At 39.6% G+C, this 23,629-nt stretch overlaps 1 protein-coding gene across 4 annotated transcripts; it reads right to left on the bottom strand.

Moving 5' to 3' along the window:
- Positions 1 to 1,693: 1,693 nt before the first annotated feature.
- On the bottom strand, positions 1,694 to 23,259 carry LOC131574370 (integrator complex subunit 6-like). Of its 4 annotated transcripts, none has more exons than XR_009276490.1 (17): positions 23,113 to 23,258; positions 22,618 to 22,707; positions 22,113 to 22,296; positions 21,166 to 21,294; positions 19,137 to 19,300; positions 17,904 to 18,056; positions 16,201 to 16,333; positions 10,251 to 10,345; positions 9,382 to 9,492; positions 7,487 to 7,702; positions 6,885 to 7,008; positions 6,191 to 6,333; positions 5,619 to 5,850; positions 4,615 to 5,007; positions 3,116 to 3,209; positions 2,399 to 2,700; positions 1,694 to 1,968 (listed from the first exon to the last, which is right to left on the bottom strand). XR_009276490.1 is itself a non-coding variant. In XM_058828812.1 (16 exons), the coding sequence occupies exons 1-16, from the start codon at positions 23,230 to 23,232 to the stop codon at positions 2,601 to 2,603; spliced, it is 2,481 nt and encodes an 826-aa protein (XP_058684795.1). In that variant the 5' UTR covers positions 23,233 to 23,259; the 3' UTR covers positions 1,694 to 2,600. The 4 variants fall into 4 exon arrangements, 2 of the variants coding, with proteins under 2 accessions (XP_058684795.1, XP_058684796.1); XR_009276491.1 differs by having other exon boundaries at positions 2,330 to 2,700; XM_058828812.1 differs by having other exon boundaries at positions 1,694 to 2,700; positions 23,113 to 23,259.
- Positions 23,260 to 23,629: the final 370 nt, after the last annotated feature.

Genomic DNA, 23,629 nt, shown 5'->3' on the forward strand with positions numbered 1-23,629 from the left:
CAGCACAGCCTGGGTCTGTGTTTGTTCAGCACTGGGGTCTGGCTCACAAGGAATTCTCTCCATTAAGAATCTTCTTAAATCAGTTGTGGAGAATTTTCTGCTTCCTAAACAAGCCATTTCCATGTGGAATTCAGGGCTGTGTGTGCACTTCAACTGGTGTTGCTCCTTTTTTTCCATCTCTGCACTGCCACAACCCCTGAGGAAATCTTCCTTCCTTTCTTCTTCTGAAGACTCATGTCCAGTTCACTATATGGTTTCTGCTGCTCTAATATTCTAACCAAATTCAATCTATTCAGATAAAATAATGGTGAGGTAAGGGAAAATTCTCATTGTTTGCACTTGAATATTTTGTAGCTTCTGAGGTGCAAGATTCCAAATGGGTGAATGGAAGTTACCAGCTCCCTGCAGCTGATTTGGCAGCCAACAGCATCCCACCAAAAGAGCAGATTTACACACTAATAAGGTCACTAGTTAAAAATATGGCCCCTTCTCAGACACACAATGATCAAGTGAGTGTGTCTGGAATCAGTGATGAAAATTAAATGGCCATTAACTATATGGAAGAAAGCTGCCTCCTCTTATCACCTACTATTTCAAGAATAGCACATTACATGCAACTTGATGCATTTAACCAGGCCATTTTACAAGGAGGTATGCACAGTATATCTGACCCTCTGTAAATAAAATCCCTTATGAGAGTCCAACATTTGGCATGGGAGGTCCATCACAGTGACAAACAGCTGCCACGTGAAATTTGATGGAGTAAATCCCCGTTAGTATCATTTCAATGTATTTGTGGGGTTAAAAAAAAAAATAAATTCAATTTTATTCATCTGCACAGATGAATAAAAGTTTCTTCTAAGAATCAGGGCACTTTTATAATAATGCCTTCCCCTATGTCACTTCATTCATATACACCATGACAGAGATTTGCTGTTGCTGTATTTCATTTCCTTCTTGAATTTAATTTCCTTCTTGGATTTCACTGGTGTCATTCCAATGGTCAAACTGCATCTTCCAAGGAAACCAAGACCACTGCTTCGGAGCGGATGGAAAAGATGTCTCACAGGCTGGTTTGTACTAAAAATACCAGCAGGAACAGAGAAGTACAGGCTCCCCATGAGAATCTGTTTCCCTGCCTGGCCATTCCACTGGAATCCCTGGGATATTTCCCATACGAGGCCAAGAGCACAAATCAGCATGAGCACAACTTCAACCTGTCTTATAAAGAAACCTGTTAGAGGATCAGAGGACGTTACGAGCGAACAACTGAAAATACACACTCATCCCAAGAGCCACTTAATACTGGCACACTATTGGTACTGCTTTAGAGAGAAAAAAATAATTACATGCAGATGGCTTCAGTCTTCTTTGTATGTTCTGTCATATATGGAATTGCCTTTGGATAAAATGGTTAAGAGGAACAGAGAGGATACCAGCTCAGGTAACCAAGGGTTTGCTAAACTGGAACTTATGGCCCTGAACTGAGTAAAAATGTGCACCCCGGAGGCCAAGCTGAGTGACACCTAGGCAGGTGCTCCAGGGTACAAACACATTCTGCAGCTAACACCACAAGCTGTGTTTGAGGATGTGAAAGACCAGGTTCAGCTGGTTTTACAAAAATATCAGTCTGCTGGTAACAGACAACTGGAGGAACTCAGTGCTGCCCGCTACAGACTCCTCAGATTAGCACTTCTTAAAAATTAATAAAATGGTTTATTTTATATATACATATGTTCCAAAAAATTTATACAGTTAAAATATCAAATTAGTGATCTGGTAACAATACTGTTCAAAATAATCTCTTTTGTATGAACATTAAAATACACGTTTTTAAAAGCGTTTCCTTTTAGTGCTTCCAAAGCACAGCGTGTGCCAAGGCCACCTGAAGAATCTCCGTCCTCCTCACAGGATGAAAGAGAACTGAAGTCGGGGACCTGGGAAGCCTCAGGTGCACTTTCATAATGTCTGCAGACAAAACAGAAGAGAGTCTGAGGTAGATTGTTTAGTGACCATCAGGTGGTAACAGTCACAGGGCTGTCTTTAGCTTTCATTAACACAATAGCAGTTTCTTTACTCTCAATCTACACTGAATCTCAAGTTTAAAGGCATGGCTAGCAGTTCTTGGGAACAAGACCCTTGTCTCTGTGGTGGTAACATGCAATTTTACCAGTGCAGGTGTTTCTGGGAGGGTTTTTTTGGGAACACACGGGCTCTCTCCACGATGCAGACAGTGTGTGCATTTGACAGTGCCCCATTTTAGTGCAACCTGCTGCCTATAGCACGTAAATGTCTAATGACAGCGTTCAAATGAGTAAATTCTCATCACCTGCAGGAGGGGCAGCAATTTTCTTCCGCCTGTTGAGCAAAGAGCACCCTCCACAGGAAAAAGCCACACCTTTCATAGCAAATCCTTAAGGTTATAGCCCAGCTTCTGCCGAATCAGGCTCTTAAAGTTAAAGCTCCACTGCTTCTTCTCAGACTGTGACAGTAAAATCACTTGACTGCTGAGATGGTGAGGGCAGCAGCTACATCCTCTTCCACTCTTCTGTGGCACAGCAAACTCATTCCTGGTCCGCATTCGTCTGGCTGGTACATTATTATCTACTGTTGACATGATTAACTCTGTTGGGTGGGCTGGTGAAATCTAGTTCTTCTAGTATTCTCTCTAAGTGTTGTATTAAGACCCGTTTTTTAAACCTACAGAAGAGAGGGAGAGCAATATAAATTTCTTCTTCCAGAGATACAGTTAAACAACTCAAGAATATTCAGCCATGACAAATCGTATTACCAGAGGCTCTCTGTTTCCAGTAGGGAAGAGCTTATTTCTAGCATTAGAATGGCTAGAAAATTTAACTTATACATCTGTCCCTCCCCAGCCCACTCATATTTTGAGTTGGTTTTCAATAGCAACCCGTTATCAAATTCATAATTAAACTTCAAGTAAAGACCATTTGCTACATAAAAATGTAACAGTAGTTTGACCACTAAATTATAATTTAAATATGTCAAAACAGAAAATCAAAATACTAGCACTGATAAAGTTTATAATTTACTACTATGATCTAAATTCATATTTAATTTATGACTCCAAGTCACCTCTATCTATACAAACCTTGCTGCTTCCTTGATAGCAAATTCAATGAAATACTTCTGAATTTCCATAGGTCCTTGCACCTCCTCAAGAAGAGAAAATATTTTTTCATAATCTAAAAAAGAGGTAAAAATTCAACCATGTATTAAAAATGAATGTTGCAGATGCAATTTCAGGAATCTTTTGGCTCAAGAGCCAAAAAGGAAAAACAAAGCCCAGTTTCATGTATCTCTGTATAATAAAACACATGAGGCAAGAAAAACACCTGCATTAGCTTTGAGAGCCGGACACAGGTGACAGAATAATTTCAAGTAATACTGATGGTCTGGGAATTCAAATATGGCACCAAAGATTAAGGTTCTCTTTAAACAGCAGCAGCTAGGAACATTTATTCTCAGAAAATCCTGGCTGGGTAGAGAAGCCTCCTGTTTCCATGATCACAGTTAACATGCACAGGGCCACCAAACCCTGATCTGGCCTGGAGCCATCATTTCTGAACGCAGAGGTTTGCCATTAGATCTCCAGAAAGAATAATAAATTATTATTTATTTATTTATTTATTATTATTAGAAAGAATAAAAAATTATCAACCCTTAGTGTGAGCACAACACAACTGTCCAGCTGGTACAAGGTAAATATGTCCACTGCCAAAGAATAAACTGGACATATTAAATTGGAAAAAAATTTTAAACCACCACTATTTTAATGAATACATTTATGGTGTTGTGACCAAGAGTCAGCTCAGAGTGATGCAGCAGGCAGAGGGAGCATAAATGGTCAGACCTCTGAACAGATGTAAATATTCAAGTCATAACAATTTAGCTTCTTTCTTTGATGACTTTCTTTTTCTGCTTGAATTTTACAGCAAAACAGGTGACTCACACTGAACACACTGTTTTACTGTACATCACCATTTACTAGGTGATGAATTTGGTATAAAATTGGATGAGCCCCCTTTGCAGAATGTCACTTTTAGTCTTCAGTTCTTAAGAGTTTGCAACTCTTAATGTTTCATCACTGATTAGTCTGACGAAATTTTTTTAAAAAATCACTCTGCTAGAAACTGCTACTATTCCCTTTCATGCATATTCCAAGATGCACCCTTACAGAAATGTGCCTTTGCCCTGCAAAGGGAGTTTTGATGGACACAGAACAACAAGTATACTTTATGTACACAGGAGCAGTGCAGCCCAAGGCAGAGTATTCAGTCTCATTAGATCACGGGTAACACAACCAAAACCTCTAAAAGATGCTGCTTTCACAGGGCACCTTACACCAGTTAACCTGTTCTGGAGGGCAAACAGGTTGACTTGGCACACAACCTCCCAAGCACAAGTCTAAACTTAACTCACCTGCCCAGCATTTCCTCTTTTTTTTGCCCCCTCATTTATGAACCAGAAATTATTCAAAATCTGAAGTTGTGTGTATATTGGAAATAGCTCCTTCCTTCCAGGAGAAGTCTTCTCTCTCCCACCACATATAGTATGTACTACTGAAATAAACAAACCCAAATAACTTACTTCTTCCAGGTTTGCGAACCTCTTTCATCACTTTAATTTTGATGTCAGCATTGCTTCCCTCCAACATGGTAGGTGTTATTTTAAAGGAATTTGGCACAGATTCAGAAGTAGATTCCATGGCCCGCTTTTGGTCATCTCCGCTCACACTGTAATTCAGAGACCCTCGAACAAGTGCGTTGGTACCAGGTTTATGATCCAACCCATCTTCACTTAAACAATTGAATTCAACAGGTAAGGAGTCTAAGTCGTTGGGTAACATCTCATCCTCTCCCACAGCAGATGGAACCACAGGAGCCATTTGCACAGGTAAGCCATCAATTTGCTTCTCTGCTGACTGACAATTTTCTGCTTTCTTCTCTCCATTGCCATCTTGGATAACACTGTTATTGGCATCTACAAGTGAGAAACACGCATCTTACTGGTGTATAAGTGCAGCATCAAAAGAACCAAAGTGAAGTAGTTCTGTATCCTTTTTGTTTGAAGTGCTGTGTAGCAATCTGACAGCGCTGGACAACACTCCAATACTTCTATTCAACTGTGGATGTGACCAAGGGAATACCTCCCCTTTGGATTTACATCTCCTATCACTGTTGTGAAGTCACCATGTTCTCTATTCCTAGTGCTATGTCATGACTCCTAAGTAAACTCATGTCTTCCTTCTCCCCAAACCCAGCTAATGAAGTTTTCTTCTGACTCCATTTGCTGCAATAGGCGGGTATGGAAATTCCTATTTGCAGGAAAAGAAACAACTATATTTTAACTTTCCTTCTTCACCACATACACAAAGAAAAAGTAAAAGCTGATCTGAGATACTTGCTATCTCCAAACAGTTGGGTTTTTTTTATTCCAGATTTCATTAGCTGTAGCAGCAGCCTGTTTATCTAGGCCAACAAAAGAAACCCACTCCTACGTAACAGCAAGCACAGACGCGCTTGGCAGAACTTTCTCCCTTCCTCCCCAGATCCCCCCAGGACCTGAGCTGCTGCAGCACAGCTCCAGTATACCTTTATTTGCTGGGACACCCTTGAGGCCCAGGTAGGAGGGGGAGCCAGGAGCAGCAGGTGGCCCCTTGCCACCCACATGGTTGGTGACGACGGGTGGTGACTGTGGCCGCCGCAGCAGGGGGGACATGCTGCGCCGCCTCTTCAGCGACGCCGGCGTGTTGGGCTCCCCGGGACGCTTGATCTTGTTCTGGGGCCCAGCCACAAACTCGTCAGCTTCATCTATCATCATACCCTGAAAAGGAAGTAATAATTTAAGTAGCAGTACAAAACGGCAACTGTTTCACCAATTCACTGATGAGTTGAGTCCCTCTGTGTTCAGACTCAAGTGGCTTTCAGAACACTTGACAGCTCTCAGAACAGAGATATCCAACGTAACCAGAGAGCCCAGTGCCACTCTGTAAACCAGCACAATTCAATACACATTCCTCTTGGACCACATGGGAGACATCCCTCCTTTCCACAGGCTGCACAGGTTACCAATATATTGTAGTTGTGGGGCAGAAATTCTACTCACAAATTATTTCAAGTTGCGTTAAACATAAAGGTACAGCAGGCACCAAGGCTCCTCCTACCTTCTTGTCCTGTTTAAATGGATTGCCAAATGTATGGAGTCTTTTTGGTTGATCTGGGTCAATTTCCCGAAGAGGTGAAGGCATCATTTTCAGGTATTCCTGGTAATTTCCCATCTGAGCAACAGGAACACTATGAAGGCAGTCTGCAACAGAAAAGGGATCTTGATTTAGTCCTAAAATTAAGGTAATAAAAACTTCATACCTCAATTTCAAGTGTTAGCATTTAAGAACTAGAACTAATTATTTCTTTTGACTACAGAGGATGAGCTCAAGACTACAATTGTGGAAATAAGCCTGGCAAGAGCTGAGTTTGATTGGCAGAAGAATAAAAAATAAGCAAGTTTAATTTCTATGCTGACAATTTCATCTTTAGACCACCAGCATCTCACAAAAAACAAAGACAGCTCCTCTCTGCCTTAAGCACCCATTACTTTATAACACGTCTACTGAACCCTGGTGAATGTGAAAGCTCTCCCACAAAACTTATTTTTAAATTTCAAAGCATGACATCTTGCATGACAGAAGGCAAAGATTTCCCTCCTTCCCCTTCAGAGTCAAGAAAAGGACACTGTCTGACTCAGCAAGAGACGCAATGGCCACTTCTGCTCCCACAACAGAGACAGAAACCACTACCTTAAGCAAATAACAAAAATAGCTGTATTCTCTTCAAACTATTAAGGAACTGACTCCTTACCTTCATCCTGCCCCAAGATAAGCCTGTGTGTTTTCAGAAGATTGGTTCTCATTCTAGTTAGCTGGTCTAGAAGACTGCGACGAGGAATATCATACGCATTTCTGAATGCCTGTGGCTTCAAATCCTAGTTTTGTAACAAAATAAGTAACTTCCAATTAATCCATCAGTTCTCATGCATGGAGAAATTCCACTATGAACTGTAATAACATTAATTTTTAAAAAATATTAATAAGTAACTTTAGAGCTTCATAACTGGCTACAAGCAGCTCAGTGCTGTCTCTTCAACACCACCTTATGCAGCATTAGTGCTTTCAGCTCCATTAAGAGTAAGCACATTAATTCGTGGATGAACAATAATAGCTGTCTTTTGCAGAGACTGGCACTTAAAACACAGTCATTTTCATTTACTATTGTGGGGTTTTCAAACAGTGTCCCAAAATCAAGTGCAAAAAAATTGCATTTACTCTTCTCCCTCTTTATGTCTATGCTGTACTCATCACAGTTCAGTGAAGGTACCTCCTTCTACACTAAGTCCATAAAAATTACGTTTAAAACAGATGAGGATTAACTGCACAGTCATGCAAGATCATAGCGCTGTTTACCTTGTTTAAAAGTCCTATGTGGAATCCAGGAAATTCTTTAACATTCATTTCTGACAGTCTCAGAGGAGATTCCCCAGTGATCCCTTGCAGCAGTTGTTTAAAATCCCTACTGTGTACCAAGGAGAGGCCACTGGAGTGATTTTTCACTTTTATTCCAATTTCTTGTGGAACTTTCTTACCCACTGAACCTATTATCCGTTCCGATTCTATTTTTGTCTAAAATGGAATCACACCGTGAGTTAAAGAATCAGCAGGCATTGCAAATTTCCAGTACAAAACACACAGTACATTAGCAGACTAAAACTACAAATTTAGTTCCCTACTACCTACCCAGGGATATATTTGATTTCATAGATTAGATCTCAAGCATAAAGAAATCCTAATGTGCTAGCATATGGAAAAATATTTAGCCAGTGTATCTAAATTTATATGCCAGTAGGAGGTCTGTGAATATCCCTGATTTTGCTGCAAGTCTGTGACTCTCATGTCCCTGAAGAACCAACTTTAAAGGGAAAGAAAAAAACAAAATGGAAGGTAGGATGCCTTAGGTTACAATACAGTTGCATCTAAAACAATAGTATTATTCAGATATAGTAATATAATTTCAGTTCATTTTTTAAGCAACCTATGAACTGCCCTGTATGTTTGTAACAATATCAGGGAGAAAAGTTGCAAAAGAAATCTGTTTTATGAGTAGATTTCTAAAAATGTATCACTTCTCCAATTAGCACAGGTTTCTTATTACAGCTACAGAGAATTTTACTGTATTAAGCTCTAACTGTATTTGGAGTTAAAGTTTTTTTAACCCACTAGCAATACCTCCAAAGAAAAAAAAAAATTAAAAAAACCCCACCCAACCAACCAAAACCCAAAACCCACTGTGATTGCAAGCCACTTCCCCCAGATCTCCTCCTCTGCAGAGTTTGCTTCATTATCTGTGGGAAGCTGAATTTAAGGACAGCAGGAGCACAGCAGAATTCTGGAATTGCCTGTGCCTATAGAGGAGCTTATAATGCATTCCACACATTCAAACTGTTCCACGTGCTGAGAACGTCTGTGAGAGCCACAGCAGCCATCTCGAGTCATTCCAACACCACAGTGCAGATAAATCATATGAATTTGCATATCATTAGATTACCAAAATACCACAGGAAGTTTTATGTCTAGTAGATGCTCAGTCATTCAGAGGCTCTGGGATCTATTTTGTGCATTCTTTAAGGCGGAGGATTTTTTCTTTGTAACTTTAAAGGCTGCACTGCTTCCCCACTGCCCTCTAGATATTGAACTGTTTTAAGAGCCCCTCATGCTAAGGAGGAAGAACTTCCAGGCCCTTACACCTGGAATGGCAGTCTTAGCAAAGAGAAAAAGATATGTAGGACTATTTCCCACCAGGTCACAATTAACACACAGAAGGACTGACCTGAAGGAAACAGGAAGCTCAGACATAAAGCTTGAACTGAGATTTTACTCCCCACAGACAAGAACACACTTTTTTTTTTTTTTTTTTTTTGAAAATAGACATTGCCAAGGGACACATGGAAATAAACATGAGACTGAAAGCAAGCCTCTGACTTCAGCTGTGAAGAACAATGGCAAGAGCAGCCATAAACCCAATTAATGATTATCTTTGGAGTTTGAAATCTAGCAGATATTTGAAGTAGAGCTGAAGAGGTTTCATTTACATTCCTCTCCACCACTTACAGAAGGCACAATCACTGGCTACAGAACCATACTAGATTCATCCACATTTGCAGTGGCAATGCTCACCAATCTTCAATTATAATATATGCTGCACACCCATATGAACTCCCACAGGGATTAACTGCTTTATAATGAGATTACCACAAACTAAATAATCAACGCACTTCTAATTGCAAAGGTTTCATCAATACTACCTGTTGGCTGAGTTTTTTAAGGTAAGAGATAACACTGTAACTAAGTCCACAATCTAAATTATCTGATATCAGATTTGGAGCTCCCATCATCCTTAGGGCTTTCTTTAATGGCTATAAGGAAAACAAAATACACAATAGTAAGAGAATAAGTATTTAAAAAAGAAATTTATAAGCTCAATTATAGGAAGCTAAGGCACATAGATTAGTGCTCTAGCTTTTCCACTTTTGGCCACTAAAATTCAAGTCTATTCAGATAACATGTGACATGAGTTTGGTGTCTAACTAGCTCACAATGGACATTATGCCACATCACCAAGACACCACACAGTGTGGTGCCACTGGCAATTTCCACTCAAAGGCTCAGGTCCAGAATAGCCGGGATGATGCAAGTCCATATTGAGGTGCATTGTCCAAGCTACACGTAAAAGGTGACACAGTGCCTCCCTCCACCCTTCATTTGGCCCAGTCAATATCAGCTTCCCAAGTTCTAGCACTTCACCCACATTAACAAGCAACCTAATAATCTGCATTTTCCTTATCCAGTTACAAAAATAATGCCAAATTTGGCTTCTCTGAATGTTCTGAAGTACTTTTGATCAAAATTCATTTAGTGTTTAATGATCAGAAAACACATTTATTAAACACTTAATATCTGAACAGAGCTACTACTACTCCTCAGTATTTCTACAGGTTTTTTTGGTTTTTAAAAATGTTTGCTCTAGTCTACATACCTCTGAAAGGCAGAATGTTAAATACCTAAAATGCCATCATAATTATGTAAAAAATGTACTAGGAAGAGGTATGATGCAAAGGACTCTGGTCACATCAGCCATTATATCCCAGAACATGAGATGAGAAGTGTAACATACCAGTAAGTAGTAAGGAGGCATTGTTTTTAAGTAGTTGTCAAAAGCCTGTCGCCACTTCAGATTTGGCTTAAGTTTGTGAACCTTAAACAAGTCATCTGCAACAAGGAAAACAACAAAAGAACGTGTCATTTATACAGTCCCAGACCTTCAGCTTTGTCCAAAATCGTAGATGCCGGATTTCCCCCCGTTTTCTCCCCCCACCCATCTCCCAATGGGGCTTCCCCCCAAAAACTGCTCTTAACCTGAGGTGTGAAGGATTGGGAATCCCCAGTCCTAGCTGCAGTAGGCAATCCAGAGCAAGTCCCCATTACAAGCAAACTTACAAGGTACACCAGACTTAAACACTGCACACAACTACCAGCAGCATGGAAGGTGCAACAGATCCACCTGTTAAGAGTTTCACCTCCCTTGCCTCTCTCTTGCACATCAGGGAGTCCCTGTATCTGATTGAATCAAACAACATTAATTTGGTTCAATTTCCATTTTCAAACCAGTTTTCTTCTGTTCAACCTGTATGATGAATTCTGGTCTCCAGTAAAAATATTCTTTGGCATCAAAGGGAAAGAATAAAAAAAGTCCCATCAGGAGGGAATCCTTCTGGCCAGCTTTGCTGGACTTGCTGCCAACAGCAGCAGCTGCACCCGAGAGAGAAGGGGTTACCTCCAGCCACAACACCTGCCTCACGCCAGGGCAGCAAAGTCTCCCACAGATATAGACAAGAGACAGAAATCAGCTACAAAAACTGCTGTCCTTTAAGAGAGGGGCAACCAGAGATTTCTTTCCTTTAGGTACTGCTCTAGAAGCACTTTGCTCACTCCAGGTGTGCACCTGGCCATTTTGGAATGGCTGAGGTTAAGTGTGGCCTATTTGCTGTGCACACTATGAACCGTGACTGTGGGCTCTACACCAAACACAGCAGCCTGCAATTAACCATTTGCAATTATGAATTACCCACTGAAATAAAGGTTCTTCTTAGTAGGATTGTAGCATGCTGGCAAAGTGAGCCTAATGGAAGGATATGCAGGTCTGAAGAAAGGGATGTCCAAAAATTAGCTGGGGCAGGAGACAGAGATGCACAGAAGAGGGTGTGCAAAAGACAGATGCAGCAAGGAAATAGTTTTCTCCACACTGAGTTTTCAGGAAGATATATTTGGAGAAGAAAATTTGGCTTTCATAGTACTCTGCACAAATTGAACAGATGTTTTGATACTACTTCCCAAGTTCTCACAGACAAACCACACACAATTACAGGTATTTTCCAATCTAAATGAATTCTGGATTACACATAAAACCCATACTACAGATGCTACTTCTTCTCTTCCCTGGCCTGAAGAAAGTGGGCTGGAGTTGGAGAGGACAAATCAGAATTCAATTTAAAATCTCAATATACTTCAAGCTTAGCACTATTATCCAAAAGAACCTGGGATGGTAGTAATGACATATGGCAAATGTAAAATAACATCCATTCTTATCTCATACACCTATTACCTTTTTGCAGCAAAATGCAAGTTAAACTACACCCCTCTCAAAATTCAACATAAAAAAAGACAACTTAAAAAAAAGCAAGATATTCAGTATTATAGTATGTCCTAATATTTTACAATCTAAGAGTTGGTTGAGTACAGCTTGAACCTTAAACCCCTTATCAGTACTTGGTCAGTATCTCACTTGCTGCACTGTGAGGCTGTACCAGTAAGAGCACACGGGCACTGTGACATGGCACAGCCACTCCTCAGCTCAGCCAGCTGGGGTCCCAATCCACAGCACAGATCAACTCCAAGACATCAAATACAAAAGCACCTCCCTGATCTCTGCTATCCTAGGAAAAAATTCTCAAACCTATGCAGAGCTTCAGCTTTTTAAAATCAGTTTCCCCACAGCACAAACTCACTGCAGGAACTGCTACCCTCCCAAAAGGGTGGTAAACACAACTACAAGTTTCAAAGAGAACTTCACCACGAGCATCTTACCTGTCTCTACCTCGGGAGTTTGAGACACACACTGTCAGGAGATTGCAACACAGGCACTTGAAAGGCACTTTCAGCCCTGGGCTGCACATGGTGGTTTACACAAATAAGCAAACTAACAATAATCCAGTTAACTATGTCTTTCACAGATTAAACCCCAAACTTTTGCAGATAAAAATCAAAAAGTATTGAAAAAAATCCTTACATAATTTAGTTTTACTTCTACCTAATTATTTTCAGATACTAATTTCTCTATAGTCTACTTAATGCAGAATTCTTTTTACTTCTGAACTCAGAGGGAGTTAAAAGCACTATACAATTGGAAACACAGTATTAAAAACCATTAGGAACAGGCTGCAAGCTGCAACAACTCCAGGGATCAGGTAAAACCACACAGACCAGTTAACTGAAAACTATCGCAGTCTTTATACACTTCAGCTTAATGTACAAACCAACCACATTGTGACAAACAGGGCAACAATACACACTTTTAACACTCAGTACTATAGAAGGGGACTGGAAGCACCTTTTAAGATCAGTGAACAGTTAAAAAAAAAAGAGAGCATGTGAGAGGAGAGCAGGTATCTTAAGCAGTTCAGCTGGAGCCTGAATTACAACAGTTCACACACCATGTAACCCAAAGTAAAATTTAGAACTTTTTTTCTTCTAAAATCACTACTCACATTAAATTCCACCTGAGCAAGTACACCACAACTCCCTGTTTACTCCTGTAATTCCCCTACTTAGACACTCCTCAACTCTAGGTAGTAGATTCATGATTTTACATTCACAGAAAACAGCATCCTTTCCTGCAAACCATCCGGCCAAAACCAAGGCACTGCAACGGAAAAGAGCACCCCTCATTACCTAAGTTAGGTATTGTGTCACTGTTTCCTTATTGATACAAAACGTATCAAAATGTATTTGGCTGTCCCTCCCAGAGCCATAGCATGCTGGGTTCACACTGGTGAGAACATAGCCTTTAGTTTCCAAAATATAAATCATTACTTGCAGGTTCTCACAGCCTGTAAAAGCATCAAAGGAAACTGCTCATGCTGCAGTCCTTCAGAGGCAGACATCTTCTAAACACTCATCCTGTTACATATTTACACCCACAGAAAAAGGGTATTTAACCACCTTCCCAAGGCGTTTCCTGCATGGCTGCTTCACGGCTGCTTATGCTGATGGTCCCAATGAAGATTCACTCTACTGCCCAGCAGTGCTTGCCCTCCCACCCATGCAGCTAAAAGGAGCCAAGGAAAGAGGCAAGGCAGAAGTATTTAGAAATATACCTCATCTTTACTTGGCTCTCCCTAAAACCTCTCCTTCAACTTCTGCTTGATGAACATGGCTGTACAAATGTTTTTAAATGGAACAGTACCTTGAAGTACAACAGCTTTGCAACAATCCTTCAAGAGGAAATTTCTCTCATCTGTGGGCCAAGCATTCAGCACTGAAGCATGTCAGCATCTGCCTGCAACAAGCTCTGCCTTCAGGAGCCTCCCACTGAACAGAAAGAACTGCACCCCACCTCCTCACTTCTGAGAGCAAACCACCACCAAGCTAGTCAGGCTTCTCTCTAGCTTTCTGAAAGCAAACTGCAGCTGCTCATCCCACAGTATCCACCACTGCTGGACATGGACCAGTGACCAGTGTTTTTGTCAGACAACCAAACACCACGCATGAGGCCATTAATACATGGACTGTGCAACTTCACTGTTTTATCAAGTCCTATTAATTGCCTCCTTTCACTTACAAAGCTTCTGAATGCAGGCTCTGTAAGTCAAAAGCCAGAAGCTACAGCATTCCCAAATCCACTCTTGTAGAAACCAAGACATGAAATCACCAAAGCTATAGGATGTGATACAATTTACCTCCTTCAGCCACAGACCATTACAACTTGTTTCAGTTTGCTCGTATATCACCTGCAAGCTGCCTCACGACTATCTATCTTACCTGTTTTTAGAGCTTTCTTACACTATTTTTCAAAAAGAGAATTAAAACTTCACCTGCAGAGGAATGCAGGAGGAAAACAAAAATGCAAGCAAAAAATCCTTAAGCATCTTATTATCTGTTTATAAGGTTGAACACATTTGATAATACAGTACAAATACACAATTGTAAACTGGTTTTGTCTTCGCAAGAGTCACCAGAAGGAACAGAGGTAGATTATCCACGGTACTGTCCCAACCAGTCCTCCAACACAATATTCTACCAGCAGGGCAGGAGCCACCACAGTGACGCACCAATATGGGAGGTAGTGGCTGAATGGAGCAGACTTCTCTTGGTCTTGGGAATTCTCACATCTTTGGCTGAGAGTAATGAAAAATTTGGTTTACACACTCAAATCAGAGTAATGAAAAATTTGGTTTACACACTCAAATCAGTCCTCTGCTGAACCACCAGTATCTGCTAGTGTGTATCAAGGTAGACACAGGAGCGTTCCTACCTACCTACAGAGCCAAATACAAAGTCAGTATTGCTAAAAACATCTACAAATAATTTACCAGGTATCCTGCTTATCATCTCACTCATTTTCTGTACTGCTAAGTAGAAAAGGGCCCAGATCTACTTTTGTGTTGAAGGTATATTCCACAGAACTTAATTCTACCATGCCTTAGAGACCAAGGATAAACAAGGTCCTGGAAGGAAATCTGAAGGTAACACTGCATGTGTTTGTATGAACAACATGGAATGCATGGGATTCGTGCCCTCAAGAAAACATCCGCTTTACAACTTAGGCAATGTGGAAGTTCTGCATTTTCCTTTGAAGAGCCTTCAGAAATACAAGAAATGGATTACCAGGTGAGTAAGCTGCAGAATAGCACTACACACACTGAAAAGTGCCTTTTGTCAAAGAGAAGGAAGAGCTTTACACCCCTTTAAAAAAAAGGCAGGGGGAAGACAAGAGCTACCAGGGAAGACACAGCAGAACTGCAAAGACACAGCAGAACTGCAAATGTCAACATCAAAATGAACAGGGAAGTTAATTCAGGATCAGTGATGGCTATTCAGATAGGGGATCTGCTGCAGTATTTCAGGAATCACGAAGTCGCCAAAAATCATCCTCCTTGCAAACTTTGAGACAATTGTCAGGCTACATAGATAACTATAAAAGACACATTAGCAGCAAGCACAAGTTTATTCCTTTTTGGTTATGACCAGGATTATGAAAAAGCATTCCTGAATTGTGTTCTGGTATTTTTTTCCTGTAACGGAATAGAAAAATCCTGTGTAAGACAGTATGACTCAATTGTCTTGGTCACTGTTCTTCTGTATCACTAAACACACCCACAAGATGAGAACAAAAAAGCCTTACAGCATCTGCAACTGAAAGGGTTAGTGGCACCCTGGAAACTCCTCTCTGCCATTACCTTTATGCCAGATCCCTATCAACCACAATTACTGTGGAAGTTACATAGCACCTTTTCATATCATCTTTCCTTAGAAAATAATTTCATTGTGGGAGTAAAAAACAAAAACAAAACCTGGTCCTTTGGGCAGGAAAGAAACGCAGACTGTTTCAGTGCTCAATTCCTTCTTACTGCTCTAAACTGCATTAGGGAATTCCCTCTTCCCAACACCCGTGACAAACACTGCATCTCATCTTCCAGTAAAAAATAAGCTGCTACAAGAGCAACTGCAAAACCTGGATACACCACACCCTAAATGAGGGAAAAGAATGGAGGTTGAAGCTTACTCCAGGTTAAGGAAGAGGCTACGTGTCTAGGAGGTGAACAGCATCAAACATGCACTGGAAGCAGGTAGCTCTCCTCCTCTGCTGGAGAGAAAAAAAGGGAGAGGGGGTATGAAAATCCTCTCCTCCCAAAGTACGTTAAAAGAGTTTGCAACATTCTCTACTCTCTGATCTCCATTATTTTATAATGTCTCAAACTAAGGCAGAACACCAACCATTATTGTTTTGCTTTTTTTTTTACTCTGAAGCAGCTGCACTGGCAGTCCAATGCAGATGTGTTACCTACCTAACAATGGAAGTAAAACAGGGTAGTTGTAAGGCATCACAAAGAGGTTTACACAGGTTAAAGTAGTGCTTGCTTTTAAATACCCAAACGGGTGGCCAAGTTCGCTGTATTTTCCACTGCTACTCACAAATACCTGGCAAAGAATAAGAGAGATCACTGTATTAGAATGAAGAATGTGAAGAATATCAAGCATGGGGCATTTAAAAATTCAAATCAATCTGAATCCAACTGCATTAAGACAGTAAATTATCAAGCACAGACAAATCTGAACACATCAGGGTTAGTATGGACTTACAATCCCCAGTCAGAAAACTGAGACATGCAACATTTAGTGTAAACCTAGGAAGTGTGGAAATGCTCTTCACAAGCATAATCTTTACTGCTTTACTGAAACTACAGTGAATTGATGCCCTGAAGAGTTTTTGAAATTATCTAAAATAGGTTAGGGGACATCTGTTGAAGGAATATTAAATAAACAAGCTATTTGAAATCAGTCTTCTGACTCAAAAATAGTACAACCAATGTTTACAACACTGATAAAAAGAAATGTAAAATGTTTTTAAGCATAGAAATTAAATAAAACAAACAACCACTCAAGAAATATCTTGATTACGCCCAGTGCCAACATTATTAAAATTTACTTTACTTTTTTAAGTGCACATATATGAGGGTCTTAACCCTGAAAAGCAATACACGTAAACAATATTTCAACAGGATAAAAATGGTAGATGTTCTTGACTGAGGCAAGCAAAATAACCCACATCTAAGTCAAAAATAGTTTTCCTAGAAAAAATAAACCTTGCAGCAAATAGCAAGTGGTTTTCCTCTGTTTTTTCAGGGCATAAGGAACCGGGTTTGTTACATGGTTTCTATGACAATGAGCCTATTTCTCTGATTTTTAAGGGTCTGATGTGTAGCTGGAAGAAGAAAAGCAGTTTTTGAAAAATAGCAGAGTAATTTTAGTAACTCAGGCAAATAATGTACCTATGAATGCTTAAAGGCCATTTTCGAATTTTTTTTTTTTTAATTAATTTTTATTCCGAATATGCATGTCATATTTTCAACTAAGTTGTAATACTTATTAGGGATACAAAATAGAGACACCTCCAAATTCACCTTTCCAGCTAAGCATACTCCTTGTGTATACATTAGGCTAATATTTAAAAGATCACCACAAAGAAGGGAGCCTGATTTTACAGAGGATACAGAAACTTAAAAAAAAATTACGAAAGGAGCATGCAACCAAGGATTTCAGCAACAGAACTTTGACCTCTTCAAGGCCAATGTAGTCAACAGGATCAACAGCTTCCATTCAATTCCCATTAGCAGCTTCAACCATCTAGTGAAAATGATTTGCAGCTGTTCATTAGGTAACATGATGGAAACTAGTGCTGGATTTTCCCTGTAAGCAAATTGGAAGCCTGTAGAGAATTTCAATTTAGCCAAAAATGGAACCTGGGGGGCATATTTCTTAGCAAAATGAGATGGACCTAGAAAGAGAATTAAATGAGATAAAAGCCTGTGGAGGGAACACTCAATTCTAACTCCTGATAATTCTCTTAGAAAGGAGGTAAGTGAAACCTTGACATGTTTCTTCTCATCTGCTGCAGAGTTTGAACCAGACCCCAATTCTCCAGGCTTGAAAAGACTGAAGTACCTCAGATTACTCATTACATTTCTGGAATCAAATAAAGGGCAAGTACCTGCCAGCAGGTATGTGGAGACTTTCGTTCCAAGATGTACTGGGTGAGGGGTGAAGGCTCAAGCTCATACTTGTCAAAAGGAAGCTTGTCTATGACCATGGGCTCACAATCCACACAGGAGAACCTCACCACAGGGTGGGCTGTGCGTGGAGGCTGAAAGGTGGGAAAAAGGGTATCAGTTTTCACATATTTATGGAAAACAAACCAATTCTCTTAAAAACATCCATAAGCAGGTATTTCAGCATCCTATAAGTCTTGTAACACTCAGTTTCCACAACATTCCTTTGAAGAGAATAAAATACAAGCTCCCATAACAGAATATAGATTAACTATTTTTCTAACTGAAAAAAAAAATGTTCACACAGATACATTCTTCCCACTAAGAGAAAAACATGGTTAATATGCCACTATTTATATTTAAAAGTCCTCATGTCAATCAAGCTACAACAACACAGACAGGTTTAAAGGAAACTTCAACTCTTCTTCCCACCTTGAAGTTCTCAGAAAAACAGATGTGAAATGGCACTCTATTCACAAGGATCTCCCAAAGAATTCTCTACATATCTCTTTTTTTTTCCCCCTCTTTAATCAGGAGGTGGGAGCAAGGGGAATGGACAGACAGTACCTTGTGCACTTGCAAAGTGCAGGAACAGAACATGCCTAACAAAAGAGAGATGTTTAGAAAGGCTAGTTAGGCATGCTAAATGTATGATCATTACAGTAAGAAAAGGGGAAATTAATACTGTTTTCTCCTCATTTTCTGCAGGGAGTAGCTCTTCTGTTTCAGTTTTAATTCTTCCTTCTAGTGAAAGAAGAGTCCACACATGAAGTAGTATTAAGGGAAAAAACCCATGGTTGATCTTCTTTCAAAAACAAATACTCACTTTTCCATGCAAATTAATTTTATAAAGCTTTGATTAAAATTTAATAGGCTTTCTATGATTTGTGGTACATGAAATAACTAACAGTTCCACTTTATAACCTTTAAAATCCATTCAGCGAATTAACTAACCATATACTTGGAAGTGAACTTTCTGGATACAAGAAATGTCACAGGTTACGTTATCCACATTACATTATACCACTCTGTTAAAAACAGTTTTAACCTTTTAAAGTGAAGTCACATCATATTATAAATAGAGAAAGTAAAAACTACTAGATAAATCCATTATCTATTTTCAGTCTGTTTAACTGTTAGTGTAGAACCCTTTTTTCAGTTCTTTTTTTACTTACCAGTGTTGGTGAATTCTGATCAGGCCAAAAAGATTCTGGGATTGGCCAATGCCCCACAGGAACACCCGTTTTAGGGTTAGGCCGTACATAAATGAGTTTATGACAACTATGCCACGGCTGAGAAGCAAATGAATTGATGGGCCTGGATGAATCAACAAGTCCATCTAAAATTTAAACAAAGCAAAATAACAAACAAAAAGAAAATGAGAAGCTACATGCATGCATTCATCTGCTAGCAAAATTTCTGTATTAGCAGCCAGTAGGGCATTTCATTACTCTTATTCCAAAGACATACAGATCTTTACGTCAGAGGCTGAAACAACCTATGCATCCAGGTGTATCACAGAATCATCTGAGAAACAATTACAATATTTACCCTGATCTCCCTTCTGTTCCTGTGGCACAGCCATTTCACAGTGAGTGCAGCAAGGCATACTCACACATTATGGAAAATGTATTTGCTTAAGCTCAGTGTCTGACACAGCTCGCACAGGCAGCACCAAGCTACAGCTGCTGGCTCTGTTGCACCTGGAAAGGCTGAGAATTGGCATTTTCATTTCTACACAGGCTGCAATGCTCACTGACTGATGCTGCCACTAATGGAAACTGTAAGAGGAGCAAAGTTGCTTGGAGAAGTTGGATCCATCTTGCAGGACGCAGCTTTTGCCACATTTTTAATTACAACAATTCACAGATCACTTAAACCCCACAGCCTGCTGCAAAGACCAGCATTCCCTGCCAGTCTACTGCAGTGCACCAGCACAGACACCCCAGCGTGCTGAGGACAAAGAACTTTGTAGCACTACAGATGTAACCAGTAGTTTTCAAAGATTGCTCTTCAAAGCAAACAGCACAGCAGAGATCACCCACTCAACCAATCTTCCTTATTCAAAAAAGATTTTACATTACTGGTTTTCCTTGCTTTAGAGAACTGGCCAGTAATACTGTGGAAACCATGTTTCAGTGACACATCAGTTTAGTTTCTCTGCATTATAAAAAGTGATTTTTTTATAGCTTGGGTAAATCCTATCATATTTCTCTCTAGTTTAGGACTTTCTCAATTCCTATAGAGATGAAATGTCTTGACATTTTTATACATTCTATATACCACAGTCCATCACCATTCAAATGTGACAAAAATGAAGTAAACAAAAAAAAACAAAAAAACAACAAACACAAATTTCACCACTTGTTTTGCCACACAGGAGAGAACACCTGGGTCACCAGAGACATGGGAATTTGCTGCTGTGCTGGCCAGCACGGCGCTGTATTACAGGAAAGCCTTCTTTAAATAAGCAAAAGGAGAAAACAAACAGAAAAAGCTGATTCCACAATGAAGGCAAGAATAAAGCTGGCCTTGCTAGAATGTTCAGGTGATGCTAAAAGCTATTATGTTTTCTGATACTCCAGGATCCTAACTTCCTAAACTGGTACTGGTCAGCCCTTTCCTCTTCCTTTAAGCCATGAACTTCTGCAAGTCTGAAGATCTGCTTTACATTTGGAGCGCACTTTCCTCTTATGCACTTGACTCACAGGGAGCAAATAATTCCTTGCTCTTTACAGTTTTTCACTCACAGCTAAGAATGTTCACCTGAAACTTACTGTTCTGTGATCAATTAGCAGAATGAAAACATACAGAAAGTTAATCACTGAGGTGTTTTAGAGATGCTTAAGTGCTTAAATACACTACTGCTAGATTTAATTATTTTAAGTACAGTCTTGATATTGTAATTCAAACTTAAATGCTTCCTGCAAACATACACTTTCCTCAGCCATCCAAAAAGAGGTAAAAGGAGTGACACAGAGACAGCCAGCAGTAGATGATCCATACAAGCATGTGCAGACATATGGCATCATTTAACTTAGCAAGGATCAAACTAACACTTGTAAAAGATGCATCCTGTACACTACAGGGAAAAGCTGGCAGGAAGGGCATGGAAGACACTTAAGAACATCTACATACAAACAAACCAACAAACATTTTGTCTTAAACATTAGGAGCAGGGAAAAAACTCAACAATCACTGTACCTTCTCCAATAGGAGCTGGGTCTGGTCCTGACTTCTCAAAGTTAATAACAACTCCACTTTGGACTTTTTGAACTAAAGATTCTAAACATTGATTCAACATTCTTTGTGTCCGAACGCAGTACGAACGACCTATGCAAGAAAGAAATTACATGGGGAAACAGAAAACCAAATTTTGAGTAATCTTACTTAAGGAAGATGTTTTATTACCTAAGTCACGCTGCCAAGGCTTGTAATTTTATCCCAAATAACCGCAACAAACTCTGTACAAGTTTATGTAAAAGGCAAAGTACTTCGCAAATTCAATAGAACTAAGAAAAAGCACCAAAACCCCACAACCTGCTGAGATTTTACTTGTTGCTAAAAAGAGGCCATTAAAGCTTTATCAGGCTGGACCAAGACCAAGTTTATAGAGGCCCTTAGGAAGGCCTGATTTTACCAACACTATGTAATCTATCTGCTTTTGTCTACCCAAACCTCCTACTCCCACACAACAATTTCTCCAAGCACCAATTAAAAAAAAAAAAACCCAATCAACATATCAAGCAATAGCCTCCAGAATTAATATTTTAAGATTAAATTTAGCTTATCAGCCCTGCAGCAGAATTAACATTTCACTAATAGCAGCCCTGCTCAATTCAACATTTAAATAAAAAAATAAAAAACACCCTCATGATGAGCAAAGCCAACATTGAGAATAACCAAAGAAATTTTCCAAAACCTCCTACTATATTTAGAAAATGCTCTCACATCTATATCTGAAATAAGAATACTGCTTTATTTTAAAGTTCTCCTGTGCTACTGGAATCCAAGAAAGCACCACATGGATTCACATGGACACAGAGTAATTCAGACAGAGAAAACAGGAAGAGGTGAAGATGAATTAAAGGCAAATAAATATGTCAAGGCAAATGCCAAATGTGAAGCTAAGCAAAAAAGCATCCAGTTACCTCCTGTAACCTCACACATCTGTGTGATAGCAGATTCATCAGTAGGCACACTCCCAAGCTGCTCTGGTTCAGCAGATGCAGCTCCTGGCAAACGCAGTACCAGAGCAAACAGCCTTTGATCCCAACGGAATGGTTCTTTGGTTAGTTCACTTCCAGGCAAAGGAGAATTCAACGGAAGATGAAGCTGGTAAAAAAAGATTTAAGAACATTTTCAACTATTTGACAAACCAGCTAAAAACATCACATCCAAATTCATTCATTTATCTGTAAATGACCCCATTTCTCTCCAACCCACTAATTTATCTGACGTTCTCATCTCAAAATCCTTACAGACTATGAATTGAATTTAGGGGCTGGGCAGCAACAGGATAGCTGGTTTCTATTCTCTATAAAAACAGGTCAACGATGAAGAAGTACAATTAGAAGGAAAAAACCAATTAATATTCATCTCAACATAGCTCCAACTTGCACAATCATAACTTGAAAGAACTTAATTCAAGTTTACCTCCTCTTGGACTCCAGCTGTATTTGTCAGTTTGTTTCCGTCCGTGATAGTAATCAAAATAGATGGCTCCAAAAAGAACGGATTCCTTCCCTACAGACAAAAGCAAAAGAATGTTAAGAGCAATCTCAACACACTGGCTTAGAGGCTTGTATTTCTGTCATTATAAAATAAACAGTAAGATAAGCAATCTTTCAAAATAATCTTGTAATTTTTTTAATAGGTCTGGAACCACACAGAGCTACACAAGATGGGCTACTCCTGTGTGTCTACAGTTGGGGCATTTATACTCTGCTTCTTTGTACTTCAGTAAGGAAAATAATGCCAGCATTTTCCAGGGTCTTTTCAGTAGCCATAATAAGAAAAAAAGAGCTCCCAGTTCAAGCTCTTACACAGTTTAATGCAAAAACAAACTCGAACCACCAAAATCCCTCACCAACTATAATTTAAAGAAACACAGAAATACAAAAGACAGAAGACTGTAAATAGATTTGTTACCTGTCCATAATTGTCTATTCCAGACACTAATCTATTGAGATTTAACAAGTCAAACGATGACCTGAGTGCCTGACCAAGGGTTGTTAGTCCCGAAGCCTGAAGGTTTTTCAGTTCATTCATGAATGTTGCATGGTTTTCCTTCCATCCAGCCTGTTACATAAAACAAAAAAGCTTATTAGTTATTCTAGTAGCAAACTGCAATCAACTGCAAGTTGGCATTTATCTCTCTTCCCAACAAAAATTAATTATATTCCTGATTAACGGATGCGCTGCACCATTTACATGCTGCACACACCTAATCCAGGTATGCACAACTTGATGTGAAACATGGTTACACCTACAATGGGAGACTCAAGAAACACACACACTGCCAAGAACTGGAAAAACTTTGAAAAAACTACATGAAAATTGCTGTAGAGATGATGCTGTTAATAGAAGTATTTGGATTTAGTACGTGAATTTTTTTTTTGTGAGAAACTGCCAAGTCTGGAAATCAGAAATGCAACTGCCAAAGGTA

Source organism: Poecile atricapillus, unplaced genomic scaffold (genome assembly GCF_030490865.1).
Source record: "Poecile atricapillus isolate bPoeAtr1 unplaced genomic scaffold, bPoeAtr1.hap1 scaffold_274, whole genome shotgun sequence".
Taxonomy (NCBI): domain Eukaryota; kingdom Metazoa; phylum Chordata; class Aves; order Passeriformes; family Paridae; genus Poecile; species Poecile atricapillus.